This window comes from Orycteropus afer, unplaced genomic scaffold (assembly GCF_000298275.1).
Source record: "Orycteropus afer afer isolate SDZICR_OR568_19922 unplaced genomic scaffold, OryAfe1.0 scaffold00107, whole genome shotgun sequence".
NCBI classification, from domain to species: domain Eukaryota; kingdom Metazoa; phylum Chordata; class Mammalia; order Tubulidentata; family Orycteropodidae; genus Orycteropus; species Orycteropus afer.
This window is the reverse complement of record NW_006921694.1, coordinates 6617083-6632020: the sequence shown is the minus strand read 5'-3', so window position 1 is coordinate 6632020 and position 14938 is coordinate 6617083. Positions and strand designations below refer to the sequence as shown.

Here is a 14938-nt window from a genome sequence, read left to right as displayed (position 1 = left end):
GTATGGATTATACCTCAACATAAAGAAAACAAGAATCCTCACAAGCGGACCAATAAGCAACATCATGGTAAATGGAGAAAAGACTGAAGTTGTGAGTGATTTCATTTTATTTGTATTCACATTCAACACCCAAAGAAGCACCAGTCAAGAATTCAAAGAACATATTGCATTGGCCAAATCTGCTTTAAAAGATCTCTTTGAAGTGTTAAAAAGCAAAGATGTCACTTTCAAGACCAAGGTTTGCCTAACTTAAGCCATAGTGTTCAATCACTTCATAAGTATGCAAAAACTAGACAATTCATAAGAAAGATTGAAGGATTGATATTATGTTAAATGTGGTGCTGTTGAAGAATATTAAATATACCATGGACTTCCTGAGAATGAACAAATCTGTCTTGCAAGAAGTACAGCCAAAATGCTCCCTAGAAGCAAGTATGGTGTTTTGGTCACCCAGTGCTGCTCTGACAGGAACATACCACAAATGGGATGGCCTTAACACACAGGAGTTTATTCTCTTACAGTTTGGAGGCTTTAAGTCCAAGCTCAGAGTGCCAGGCTCTAGGGGCTGGGTGAAAGCCCCTCAACTTTGGGCTTCAGTTCTGCCTCCTGCTCCCAGCCCACTGAAGCTGGAGGTTTTTCTTCACTCAGCTGTTGGCTGCTGAGGATGACAAGCCCACAATTGACAAGCAAAAAGACAAAGTCCCGATGTTACCAAACCACACGGCAGGCCATTAATTCAAGTCTGTTGAAAGCCCAAAGGTCGGCAGAGCATGGCAGGCTGATGAACAACGGCTCAGCTACATGCAGTGCCATGAGCTAGAGAGTGTTCCCAAAGCTCTTTCTTATATACGGGAAGCTGACCACATTCCCAAAGCAGCTACTCGGCTGCTCCAATAGATTCCACCATGGAGTTAATTACCAAACTCACCATGAGGAATGACTACATTCAGCTGCCCAGCCACTCAACCAGGCCCAGCCAAGTTGACATGCAAATGTAACCACCACATGTGGTGAGACTGTGTCTACATCCTTTGGATATGTTATCAAAAAGGACCAGTCTGTGGAGAAGGATATCATACTTGGAAAAGTAGAGAGTCAGTGAAAAAGAGGAAGATAGCATTTCAGTTCCTCCCTCGTAATCCCTGATATTTGAAGGCATGTGAACTAAAATTACATAAAATTAAAAACATATATAAATACAGTATCATAGGTCATTGTACATGCCAAGTTTACCTTCTATAATACTTTCTCTATTTCTACCAGTGAAAAAGGTCTCTAAGCTAGTTTACTACTCCACTGATTACTGGAATTGGTATGGCTTGCCTATCACAATGTGCCAAAATATTATACCTATATACCTTAAGAGAAGAGTTAAAAAAGAAAGTTTCCACATTTGTCTCTGAATTAGAGCCCATATTTTACTAGCTACATTATCACAGTTTTTCTAGGATCTGGTCTGATTGAAGGTAACCCTCATTGCTTATATTCTGTATCAAAGTTCTCAAACTTGAGCATGTTTCAGAATTATCTAGAGACCTTATTAAAACACAGATTACTGGGCTCCAGCCCCAGAATTTCTGGTTCAATAGGACTGGAGGCTGATCAAAAATTCTGCACTTCCATCAAGTCCCCAGGTGTGTCAACCTGGCTGGGCCTGGTTGAGTGGCTGGGTAGCTGGTGGTAGTTATTTCCCATGATGAGACTGGCAATAACCTCCACAGTGGGACCTACAACAAGCAGTTGAGTAGCTGCTTTGAGGATGTGGCCTGCTTCCTATATAAAAGAAACAGCTTTGGGAATAGTCTCTAGCTTATGGCACATTTGAACCTTGAATGTATCTGTATCATTGTTCAGCAGCCTGACATGCTCGGCCGACCTTGAGACTTATAATGGACTTGAATTAATGGTCTGCCATGTGGTTTCGTAACATCGGGACTGTGTCTTATTACTTGTCAACCTTGGGCTTGTCAGCCTCAGCAGCCAGCAGCTGAGTGAAGAAAAGCCTCTAGCTTCAGTGGGCCGGGAGCAGGAGGCAAAGCTGAAGCCCAAGGTTGAGGGGCTTTCACGTAGCTCCTAGAGGCTAGTACTTTGAACTCGGACTTAAAGCCTCCAAACTGTAAGAGAATAAACTCCTGCTGGACAAGTCCATCCCATTTGTGGTATATTCCTGTCAGAGCTGCACTTGGTAACCAGAACACCAGGTGATGCTATTGCTGATGTCCCTGGGACCACACTTGGAGAACTTCTGTCCTATATTGTCCAGTTTTCAGACGCTTAAAAGTAAACGGTTAACATCATTTCTTGGGTCATTTAATTTCCATAAAACTGCTTCTAAATCTTTTCTGCTTTAACATAATAGTCTTTTTTGGTGTTTCTAAAATTCATATCTTAAAACAATTTTTCAGTCGAAAAAGAGCGGTTAGGAACCAAAAGAGTTCTTTTTCCTTCACTAATTTCAATAATAAAATTTTTAAAAAAGTGTACAACTATAAAATCTAAAAACAAAACACAAAAGCTACCGAACAAATCAGCCCTTGAGTTTATCTACCTTTTAATCATAAGGTAAGGCTTCTCTTACCATGTTACCATCAGCACTATCATTACAACAGGAGTTTATTACACATTTTTAGCTCCTTCAATGTCTATTGTTACAAAAACCAAGCCCAAATCCAATCAAACAAAGTAGCTGTGTTGTCAAATAATATATATATATATATATTTTAATGTGGAACTGGTTCAAAATCATTGAATCATAACCGTTAGTAGCTGCTGAATGTAACTAAAGGAGCCCTGGAGGCACAGTGGTAATGTGCTTGGCTACTAACCCAGAAGGTCAGTGGTATGAACTGACTGCTTTGTGGGAAGAATATGTGGCAGTCTGCTTCCATGAAGATTTACAGCTCTGGAAACCCTATGGGGCAGGTCTACTCCATGCTATATGGTCATGATGAGTCAGGATCGACTTGACAGCACACAACAACAAATTAACTCATATGCCTTCATTAATTTTTCTATGTTATGAAATTTGCACTACAGGAGAAATTCCTGTGGGGCTGAACACTGCTTTGAAATTATATAAGGGTATGTTCATTTTATCCTGTTGTTTTAAAAAAAAAAATCAGTACATGACACTGAATAATATGTTATCTCAAACTTTGTATTTGCTACATATTTGTGGTGTCTGTTTATCTTTTCATGTGTGTGGTGTGTGGAGGGGTGCTGTCTAACATCAGAACCTCCTTTCTGTATGTGGGGATTCTGCTTCTGTGTGCAATGGAATCGAAAAGGCCCAATATTTGAACTCCTAGACCTCTGGCAGTCAGAATGCTGGTGAGGGGTCTCAGAGTAGCTGACTTGCCTGGGACTTTTAAGTCTAAGAGGAAATAACGTGACGAAGCAGGGATGGTTTAGAGGCCATTCTGCCAGCAGTGTGGTGGCAGCAGGACTGTGAATTCCACCCTCACTGAAGAGAGTATGGCTGCAGCATTCTAATCAAAGAGTGTCTGTGTTCTCAGCTCCTTGACTGCCCTTAGTTCCTGTCTGTTTTTCAGGTTCTCCAGCATTCCTGTTGATTCTGGATTTTCATTCTCTCTCTCACACACACACCCCCAATAGGCTCCCAATAGACCTCTTTGCTTCTTAAGTAAGCCAGAATTGGTTTCAGTCATTTGCAACTAAGACTTTCACTAGCATAAGTCTGGCACCATCTACGCTTCTCTCTACGTGTGATGATGCTAACAGCCACTGATCCAAACTCTTCTAAGCTCAATTCAACTATGACTGTTTTTATACATCCCTTTTTTTCCCCCACTGCACACAAAAGAGAATGTTGGAAATCAAAGGATAAAAGAAGGAATAAATCCACAGGACTAATAGCCCACATGATCTACAACCTCTTCAAACCTGAGACCAGAAGAACTAGATGGTGCCCAGCTATCACTACTGATGACATTCTGACCAGGGACATGAAGAAGTCCTGGATAGAATGGAGAATAAAACTCAAATTCCTTAAAAAGCAGACCTCCTGGACCAAAAGAGATTGGAGGAACTCCTGAGACTATCACCTTTGAACATATCCTCCTTCAGCCAAATAAGAGTTTGGCTTACAAAATAAACAGTATCACCCACGAGTAACATGCTCCCTAAAATAATGAACTATGTGAGACCAAATGGTCAACACATTTACTCAGAAACAAAGGTGAGAAGCAAGGAGGGGAAGGGAAGCTAGAGCAACAAAAACAGAACAAACAGAATGGGAATAATGACGATGTAGACACATTGTAAAAATTGTAACCAATGACACAGAACAATTTGTAAAAAATTGTTAAAGGGGAACCTAGTTTGCTGTGTAAACTTTCACCCAAAATACAGTAAAATATTATTAATTTTTTTTTAAAAAAAGAGATCTTATAACAGGTAAATGTAAATTCCATTGTATGGGTGTATCAATTTCTCCAACCAGTTTCTTCCTGATATTTAGATTGTTTCAAGTCTTCTGCTATTACAAGCAATGCTTCAGGAATACCCTTGTACCTACAAGATACTATCTATCTCTGGGTTATGTGCACCTCTATTAGTAAGACACACCCTCATTAGTGAAGTTCATAGGCGTATGCCAGACTTCCCTCCAAGGAAATTACTGACACGTTTACAATCCCACCAGTAATATATATGTGTCTGCTTCCCCTACTCTCTCTAATGTAGTGGATTATCCAACGGAATCCCTTTCTAGTTTTTAATCTAACAAATAAAGAATTCTTTATATACATGTGTCTGCCACATGTATTGAATATATTTTTCCCAGAATCTTTCCATTTTTACATATTCAATTGTACCAGACTTTCCTTTTGTAGCTTCTGGGTTTTGTGTCTTACTAAAGAAAGGAAGACCTTCCTCATTCAGAAACTATATATAAATCATGCTTTGCTTTTCCTTTATGCATTTAATTTTTAATATTCAAGTCTTTGTCATTTTTTAATTTATTTTGGAGGAAGGACTAAGGGAAGAGGCCAGCTTTGTTTTTCTCTGTATAACCTGTTGTCCTAACAGCAACTATTAAACTTTTGTTTCAAGTATCTGAAATGTCAATTTTTTCCTATACTCAGTTCTGGATACTCCCTGCTCCTTATTAACTTGTTGTTATTTTGTTGTTATGTGCCGTGGAGTGGGCCCTGACTCATAGCGACCCCTCCTTGGGTTTCTGAGGCAGTATGACAACGGAAGTAGGATTGCCCAACCTTCCTTCCTTATTAACTAGTCTATTAAAATATGGTATCAACTTATTTTAATATATATACCTTTATATCTTAATATTTAACAGGTGGTCCAACTAATTTTCATTACACATTAAAATAATAATGTTTCTGTATGTGAAAAGATTTCTGAAATTATAATGGAATTCAAAGGGAAACTAACCTATCGACTTATAACTTTTCATGAATGTGTAATGCAATGACAAAAAAATGACAGACATTTACTGGGTACCTATGAAGTGTAAAAACTTCTGAGAGGACTAGTGCTGACAGAGAATATAAACATAAGGCTCAGAAAGGAACATCAATCTAGTGATGGAGCCTGTGTTTATGTATCCATTTTTATGTCTCTCTGTTTTTCTCTCACATATACTGTCCTTACATAATCAATTTTCATTCTCTGTCTCTCACACACACTCACAAAATGCAACACAACCACTGCTGTGGAGTCGGATCCGACTCACAGTGACCCCTCCTTGGGTTTCCGAAGCAGTATCACTACTGAAGTAGATTGCCCAACCTTCCTTCCAAGGAGTGGCTGGTGGCTTTGAACTGCCGGCCTTCTGGTTAGCAGTCAAATGTCTTAGGTACTACACCACCAGAGCTCCCACACACTCACAAGCACATACCATATTGGTAAATGAACACATACCTGTTTGATTTCTTTAGCAACCAAAGTAACTGAGAACAAGACTCTCTGACTAACACTGCTCTGACAGGAAATGTTACAGGCTGATTTATTTCTCTACATATATATTCCATCTCCTTCACCATTGCCCAGCTGTAACCTGAAATGAAAAGAAAGACATGTAACTTTTCTGATTGGAATTCTGAAAGTCAATTAAATGAAAAACTAAATTACTTCTGAGCATAAAAATTTCCATTTGAATTCAGAGTGAGTTAAAACACCTTTTAATACTAAAAATATTTTTAATGGAAAATGTAGATAAAAATTAAATCGAAAATCACACCACAAGTAATTTAGAGTAAATTTAACAAAAAATTTAAATGGTAAAGGATTTTTACTAGTCTCTCAAGTACAAAAGAAGCATTTTACACTATTTTATTTACTTTAAAGATTCTCTTTGTTAGGTATTTTTAAAAGAAAAAGAAAAACAGTTGCAGCCAAATGATTACAACTCATGGAGACCCCATGTGGGTCCTAGTGCTCCATAAGGTTTTCAATGGACGTGATTTGGAAGCAGACTGCCAGACCTTTCTTCCTAGATGCATCTGGGTGAATCTGAACTGCCAACATTCTGGTGAGCAGACGAGCACGTAACTATTTGTACCCGGAACTGTACTGTCTAACAAGGACACTGTGGATCCATCAACACACATTTGGAGCACATTCCAATGCCTAGGGAGCAGAACTTGTGCTCCTCATCAACTATACTCTCCCACTTCAGGCTCGCATCACTTGAAATGCCTTTATTACCACCCACCTCCTTATCCTTCATCTGACATAGGGAGTTTACTCCAAGGCTAGGCAATAAACAAATAAACTGTAGAAACTTTTACAAATTCAAAGGCACCAACTTAGGATTTGTTCAAAGTATGTAAAGAAGCAACTTTGATTATTATAGACCCTGCAGAGAAATACTTCCCCTGGAAGCTTGGTGACAGAGCTTCACCAACAAACACAGTGCCCACCCAAAGCAACAGAAAGGTCATCTGCATACACTGAGGGCCCGACCTTTCTCTCTACTAGGCTCTTAGATGTTAGAGGATATGTTTTTGGTTTTGTATCAAAGATGTCATTCTTATATCTAGAAAATAGTTTAACTTTATCAAGAAGAAACTGTTAGAATTTTTACCTTCATTGACTTTCTGAGGATGCCATCCTGTGGTCCAACCCAGGGAAAATGTCACATCTGGAAAGAAGGATGTCACAGTGTCTATAAATAGTTTTGCATCCACCACTCTGCCATTTCCATTTGGACCAGGAAGAATATCAGCGTTAATCCACACAGGACGCTTCAGATGCCTCTTCACGTTTTCCAGGAGCATCATGGATGGTTTTACAGCTGCCAGACTGAAACATATTTTGTTCTCAATCATACATATGCCTAATGTAAAAGTAAGGAGAAGTTCTTTTGGAATAGTTGTTTTAACATTCTCAAATTCATAATAAAACAATGCCTGAATTAAATATAATCAAGTATTACATAATACCAGAGGAGAAATAATGTAAGTCTTTATCTCAAAATGTTGACTTATGCTCATTATTCATGAAGGTATCTTAAAAGTTCTATAAATATGTGAATAATGCCACTACTTATAGACAAAGGTTTCAAAACTCCTGTTAAGATAACTCAATGTAAAAACAACTTAAGAAAAAACATACATATTTGCCATCAGAGAAGGTATAAACAAGGCAACAAATTAGAAATATTAACAACAACAAATTAAAAATATTAATAACTTGCAAAGTTACATTCATGAAAATACCCAAGTGCTTTCAGGTGCCTTGCCTCTAATAACCTGCTCACAACCCTGGAGAAAAAGTCTGTTTTCCTTCACATATTTTTGGGGGAGTTTGGACACATGAACACATTTCTGAAAATGACTGTAAAATATAAAAATATAATATTTTCTTAAACCTTTTATAAATGTCATTTTTCTTTGTCTTGTATAAGCACCTCTTCTGGAAACTAGAGGTAAGTACATTTTCATTAGTTTAAATCAAAAAACAGCTTTACTTTCTTTACTTCCCTATGTCTGCTCTAGCTGACATCTACAGATTCTGAAATAATCAGATTTTAATCAGCGTATGTAATTTCTACTTTTAAAAAATATATACACAATCAGGAGGGTGTGCACTCATTGCAACAATCAAGCATATGAGATCAAGAGGACAGCATTTGCCCAGCGATAAAACTAGGAAAGGGGAGGTGGATGGAACAACAAAGGGAAGGGGTGGGTATAGGGAGGAAATGGGAAAAATCCTGGTACAGTGTGTGTGTGGGGGGAAATACACACACACACACATACATACGTGTGTGTATATGTGTGTGTGTGTATATATATGTATGTATATATACATAAACTTCATAGGGAAACTAATAATTCTGACTATCTTCTGAACCTTTAGGCCTATATTGATTTGTAAGAAATTTAGCTTGTAGATGAGATGGAAGGCTAATAATCTTCGAGATGGATGTTGGAGGGGAGAACATTCCATACTCACATATTCATCTGTCTTCCTAAAGGACTGAAATCTTCTGGTGTATGCTTCCATCTCTGTTCTCTGTACTCCTTTCCAGCCTCCTACCTCAAAAGGAGAAGCTGACAATCTCATTATTTATTGGGTCCTGTTTACTAGTGAGCAAGGATTTTTTCTCCAGTTGCCTTTGAGTCGATTCTGATTCATGGTGACCCCATGGTTTCAGAGTAGAACTGTGCTCCAAAGGGCTCTTACGGTTGTCACCTTTCAGAAGCAGATTACCAGGCCTTTCTTCTGAGGTGCCTCTGGGTGGGTTTGAATCACCAACCTTTTGGTTAATTGCCCAGCGCTTAACTATGCCACTCAGACTCCATGTCTAAGGATTAAAAACAGAGGAAACCAACTTCTAGCCTTTCTCTCTTTCTGCTCCTATGTGGTAAGCATCTTTTTTTCCCCTCTTCTACCTCTGAAATGAGGGTCTCATATTTTAGTGGATTCATAAGCCCTAATGCTGGACCTTGTAGACTCTAATTTAGATGCTGCATCCCTGGATTGCTGTCATCCAGTGCAGTAACTCATGGTGTCATCTCACCCCCATGTGCCTCCTCCCAGACCATACAGAATCCTTAGTAATAATTTATTATCAATTTTAATCATGGAATAATACGTGATAAATTCAGTTATAAATTGCTTAAATATTTCTTAGATTATATGAGTACTAAATCTTTACGGAAGTAGATTGCCCCATCTTCTTTCCACAGAGTGTCTGGTAGGTTTGAACTATCAACCTTCTGGCTAGCAGTCAAATGCCTTAGGCATTGTGCTACCAGAGCTCCTTTTAATAACAAAATTGCTTTGTAAAATCTTTCATATTGAATTACATTATTAGTAGTAAATGAGCCAAGCCTTTTTTAATGTTTTTCCTTCTGTCTCAAAAAAGTTATTGATACAGGTTCACAAATACTACTTACCACAATATTGTAGCTAAAACATCAGAAAATCTGACAAAAGTAGCAACTGTTAAAACACTGGCAACCGCAAAAACAACAGCATGTGTTTATAGTGCATAGCGATGAAACCATGTGATCTGAAGCGTCATTGTAATTGAGCAACAACAATTTTGAGCAGAGCTCATTAGAAGTTTCTAAAGTAAATTAGCATAGAATTTTAGCTATATAGGTATGTTGATACATGTAAGCTAGGCTTATAAAATATGTTTTTGTTGTTATAACTAACTACAGGGATATTTTTATATTTAAGAAATATTATAATAAAGTTCTGCTGAAACACTGCACAGATACTTTATAGACCTAAAGTGGTCCCCATGTTCCATACTTCCCTAGTGATGTCACTGCTGCCTCAAATGCTTCCTCCCTTACACTGCATTGATGCCACGTTAAAACCCCCATTCAGAGAGCTTCTCCCTCATCCCTTGCACTGTACTTCCTACCACATTCTCCCGTGTTTGGTAGCGAGCAACTTGTGCCTGTGATTCCAAAGCTAGCTTGTCTGCAAGTCCCCGTGGGGTTCTGCTCTTCATGGGAAACCCTTGAACTAATCCATGCAAGTCTGTCGCCAACCTCTCTTTTTCCAGAAAGGACTCTGATTCTTAAGAAATCTGGTGTCAGTGGAGGTTGGGTTAAAAATTAATTTCCAGCATAGATCAGGAGGGAGCTTCTTAGGATTTAGTAAGCTGTCATAGGGTTGCTTAAAATTGGTTTTCCATCTGACAATATCCTGTCTTAAACCGTACTTTCTCCCAAAAACTGAAATTCCACCAGCATTTAGTAAGTGCCAACTATATGCAAAGCACAGTGCAGTTAGACACAAGAAGCTATGACACAGAACATAATGAAGCAAGAATTTAATACACATATTCCATTTTATAGATACATATTTTAATCATCATCAGAAACTTAAATAAGAAAGATAAAACCTATATAAAGAAAAATATAAAAACTTACTAAGTTACATAAAAGATATATTTTGTTGTTTTAGTTCTTAATTTCTGGAACTTGACACATAATTCTAAAAGTGTTCTATCGATAGAGCAAATGTGGAGGAAAAAACAAATTTGCAGGAGTGGAAAGAGACTGAGGAGAAACATTGCCAAAGAGCAAAATATAATGTATACCACACAAGAATATATGTTATGTTTCTGTCCCGGAAGACTCAATATTAGAAATGCTGCGATCTCTCCAAATTAATCTATAAATCCCACGTAATTCTAATTAAAAATACCAATAGCTAACAGTCTCGGTTCTTACATGTATCGGTGTTAAGTTTCCCATAAAGAACTGCCAGAGGTTTGCCAAGATGATCATCTGAAGAAGGATGTCCCAAGCAAAATATTACCTAAAATAGCTCTTTGGCAGTATTTATTTAAATTCCTAGGAAATAATACAACGGGTATTTTTCCTAAAAAGCTACTTGTAAGTCAAACTTCTGAATATACAAAGTTACTTATAACAATCAGAAGATGGACCATGTTTGTACAAATACCTTTTGAAATCCAGCTTGATGCCTTTATTGCTTTTCACAATTTCAGCCAGCCACTCCTGCAGAGTATTGTCGCTGCTTGTTTCAGGAGGATGGGCCATGATTGGTTGGCCACATTCTGATCCATCATCAGGAAGAAGGACATCGGCCTCTATCATGTGAGCAGTGCCTGTCCAAATAAAAGAGCTTAACTTAATGCTGACAAAACAGCAGGCAGAACTACCAAAAACCAAACCAAACTCACTGCTGTCACATCGATTCGACTCATAGAAACCCCTCCTTGGGTTTCCCAGATGGTATCTCCATGGAAGTAGATTGCCCAATCTTCCTTCCAAGGAGCAGTGGGTATGAACTGCCAGCCTTCTGGTTAGCAGTCAAATGCCTTAGGCACTATGCCACCAGAGGCAGAACTACAGGAGAAGCTACTGATCTTTTTTTAGGAAGATAAAAGGAAGAAAAGAAACAAATATTTACTGAGTGACTACCATGCATCAGGCATTGTGCTAGACTCTTCCTTATCTGTTGTCCTTACTTTGTACAGATGAGCACACAGGTGCTGAGAAGTTAAAACAACTTTCCACATAGGTCTGGCTTGGCTTTTGAATTTTTTCCCAGCACCTGGCAAAGTGTGTATACCCAAAACAAACCAAAACCACTGCCACTGAGTTGATTCTGACTCACAGTGACCCTACAAGACAGAGTAGATTGCCCAATAGGGTTTCCAAGGGTGTAATATTTACAGAAGCAGACTGCTTCATCTTTCTCCCATGAAGTAGCTGGTAGGTTCAAACCACCAACCTTTGGTTAACAGCCAAATGCTTTAACCAGTGTGCCATCAGAGCTCCCGAAGTGTGTATAAAAGGTCATATTAATAAGAATTTGTTTAAGTTTTCTGTGAACAAAAACTTGTACTTTTACCCTGTCACACTTCAAATCATAAACCATAGATATTTACTGCCCATCAGAATGAGTCACCATTTTCCCACCTGTCGTTCAAGACTGGCTCAACTTTACATATATCCAAACTCTACAAATGTTATGTTCACCCTCTTTTTTTTGGCTCAGTCTTCTGATATTCCTTCTACCTTGAAGGATGCTGTCCTTGTCTCCAATCTAAATTATTCACATTCTTCACAGTGCAATCTTGCAGAAGTCTTTCACTTCATTTTTCTGAATTCTTATAAAATTTGCAGTTTATGACATGTGACAGTGCTACTATAGATTCTCTTTTTCTTTCTGTAGTTGAATGGGTATCTTTTGCCTCTATAACGAGGCCATGAGTAGGGGCATATTGCTTAACAATGATAGCCATAAAGTACAGTAAGGACTAGATACTCATGGACTGATTCCTATCAGTTATTTGATAAAGGTTTCGGAATAGATTACAGCAATTAAAATTTTAGGCTAGTATATGCTCCCTTCTGGTGTTTCTTTGGCATTCTTTTTAATTATTATAAATTAATTAACTTTAAAATTTACTCCAATTTTACTTCCATCATCCCATCTACTTCTTTATTCATGTGTCATCAGCATCAACTGTTCTGGTTTGCTTTTTCAATTCTTGTTTTATCACCTATCATTTTAATGTGTCAACACAGTCCACTATTTTAAATTGTTCTAAATATATTTTATTCTAGAGATATAACAGAGTTTGACCGTCCATTGCCAATATTGAGAAGTTAGGTTTTGGGTTGTTTTCCCCTGCCTAGTTTTTCTATTTTAAAAACAACATTAAGAACATGTTTATACAAACCTCAGTCAGTATGGATGAAAACTAACAGCTAACTATCAAATAAAGTTTTAAAACTACAAACAAAACAAAACAAACAAACAAAAAAAAAACCCATGTTTGTACCTCTGGGGTAGACATAAAGAATGAGAATAAAGACTATTGTTCTCCAAAACAAAACAAAACAAACAAACAAAAAAAAACCCATGTTTGTACCTCTGGGGTAGACATAAAGAATGAGAATAAAGACTATTGTTCTCAAAATAAAATCATCACCTTATGTTGTTGTTGTTAGGTGTTGTCGAGTCGTCTCCGACTAATAGTGACCCTCTATGTACAGCAGAATAAAACACTGCCTGGTCCCGTGCCAGCTCCACGATCCTTGCTATACTTGAGCCCATCACCGCAGCCACTGTATCAATCCATCTTGTTAAGCGCCTTCCCCTCTTTTGTTGACCCTGCACCTTACCAAGCATGACACCCTTCTCCAGGGAATGGTCCCTTCTGACAACATGACCAAAGTAGGTGAAATGAAGTCTGGCCATTCTTGCTTCCAAGGAGCATTCTGGCTGTACTTCCTCCAGGACAGATCTGCTAGTCCTTTTAGCAGACCATGGTACTCTCAGCATTCTTCTCCAACAATACAACTCAAGAGCATCAACTCTTCTTCAGTCTTCCTTATTCATTGTCCAGCTCTTACATGCATAAGAGGTGACTGAAAATACCATGGTTTGGGTCAGGTGCACCTTAGGCTTCAGGAGACATCCTTGTTCTTCATCACGTGAAAGACTTGCCCAAGGCAATATGTCATCTGATGTCTCGACTGCTGCTTCCACTGGAAGCAATATATATATATTCCAAGTAATATGAAGTCCTTGACAACTCCAAGCCTTTCTTTGTCTACCATGAAGCTGTTTATTGGGTCAGTTGTGAGGACTTTTGTTTTCTTTATATTGAGGAGTAATCGATACTGCAGACTGTAGTCTTTAATCTTCATCAGTAAGTGCTACAAGTCATCCTCACTTTCAGCAAGCAAAGTTGTGTCATGTGCATATCACAGGTTGTTAATGAGTCTTCCACCAATCCTGATGCCACGTTCTTCTTCATATAATGCAGGTTTTTGGATTATTTGCTCAACATACAAGATGAGTAAGTGTGGTAAAAAGATGCACTCCCTTCTTGATTTTGAATCATGCAGCATCCCCTTGCTCTGTCTAAACGACAGCCTCCTGGTCTATGTACAGGCTCCTCATGGGTACAATCAAGTGTTCTGGAATTCCCATTCTTCTCAATGTTATCCACAATTTGTCATGATCCACACATTTGAATGCTTTTGCATACTCAATAAAACTTAAGTAGACATCTTTCTGGTATTCTTTGCTTTCAGCTAAGATCCATCTGACATCAGCAATGATATCCCTAGTTCCACATCCTCTTCTGAATCCAGCTTGCATTTCTGGAAGTTTGCTGTCAATATAGTGCTGCAACCATATTTTAATTATCTTCAATAAGATTTTATTTGCATGTGATATTAATGATATTGTTTGATAACTTTCACATTCTGTGGGATCACCTTTCTTTGGAATGGGTACAAATATGGATCTTTTCCAGTCAGTTGGCCAGGTAGCTATCTTCCAAATTTCTTGGCATAACCAAGTGAGTGCCTCCAGCGGGGCATCCATTTGTTGAAATATCTCAATGGGTATTCTGTCAATACCTGGAACCTTGTTCTTCGCCAATTCCTTCAGTGCAGGTTTGACTTCTTCCTTCAGTACCGTTGGTTCTCGATCATATGCCATCTCCTGAAATTGATGAATATTGACCCATTCTTTTTGGTACAATGACTCTGTGTATTTCTTCCATCTTCTTTTGATGCTTCCTGAATCATTCAATATTTTGCCCACAGCATCTTTCAATATTACCTGTGGGCTCAGGACCATAGTCCCAGGGGACATCAAGCTCAATTGGCATAACATACTACACAAAACATTTTTCCACCTCCTACTTTAGCAAGTAGCAACTGGGATCTTAAAAGCTTGCAAGCTGCCATCTAGATGCAAAGATGGGTCTCTCCTCGTCCAGGGCAAAGAAGAAGGAAGAAAACCAAAAATTCATGGAAACAATTAGTCCTAGCGACTGGTACACCAGGCAATGCACAGCCTATATGACTATGAGACCAGAAGAACTAGATGGTGTCCAGCTACCACTGTCAACCACTTGGAGGGGGATCTATGTAGGAGATCCTGGATAGAGAGGAAGAACAATGTGGAACAAAACTCAAAATCATTTGGA

At 38.4% G+C, this 14938-nt stretch overlaps 1 protein-coding gene across 1 annotated transcript in view; it reads right to left on the bottom strand.

The window, feature by feature from the left end:
- FAM151B (family with sequence similarity 151 member B) overlaps window positions 1–14938 on the bottom strand; it is a 66637-nt gene that overhangs the window by 23294 nt on the left and 28405 nt on the right. Inside the window, exons 3-5 of the mRNA XM_007943483.2 lie at window positions 10921–11086; window positions 7070–7287; window positions 5905–6040 (exon numbers count right to left, since the gene is read on the bottom strand). Coding sequence (XP_007941674.1) covers window positions 5905–6040; window positions 7070–7287; window positions 10921–11086 — 520 coding nt within the window. The remainder of the gene's footprint in view (window positions 1–5904; window positions 6041–7069; window positions 7288–10920; window positions 11087–14938) is intronic.